General features: G+C 52.4%; 1 protein-coding gene across 1 annotated transcript in view; it reads left to right on the top strand.

Annotated features, from left to right (window-relative positions):
• ETH_00040830 (uncharacterized protein) overlaps window positions 1-87 on the top strand; it is a gene marked incomplete at both ends in the record, with an annotated part of 606 nt that extends 519 nt beyond the window's left edge. The window contains one exon of the mRNA XM_013374126.1: window positions 1-87. Within this exon, the coding sequence (XP_013229580.1) occupies window positions 1-87 (87 nt within the window).
• Window positions 88-403: the final 316 nt, after the last annotated feature.

The following is a 403-nucleotide window of genomic DNA, read 5'->3' on the forward strand; positions in this document are numbered from 1 at the left end:
CAAGTTGCAGCAGTGGCGGCAGCAGCAAAGACCAGCAACAGCGGGAAGCCAGCGAAACGAAGCGGCAGCAGCAACAGCAGCAAATAAGCAATTAAAAGAAGCAGCAGCAGCAGCAGACGTGCTTTGCTGCTGCTGCTATCAATGCTTTACGGGCACCCAGCCGTCAGCCAGCCAAACGAGAAAAAGACTCAACACCCTTTCTAAAGAAGGGTTTAGGGTTTAGAAAAGGGTTTAGGGTTTAGAAAAGGGTTTAGGGTTTAGGGTTACCTCTATGCATGCATATAAAATCACGCCGACTGCGAGAGCATTCAAAACCCCCGAGACGGCGGAGCCTGCAGCAGCAGCAGCAGCAGGAGCAGCAGCAACAGCAGCAGCAGAATAGACACAGATTAACGCGCAGCCC

Source organism: Eimeria tenella, genomic scaffold, assembly GCF_000499545.2.
Source record: "Eimeria tenella Houghton genomic scaffold, Eth_scaff1945, whole genome shotgun sequence".
In the NCBI taxonomy this organism is placed as follows: Eukaryota; Apicomplexa; class Conoidasida; order Eucoccidiorida; family Eimeriidae; genus Eimeria; species Eimeria tenella.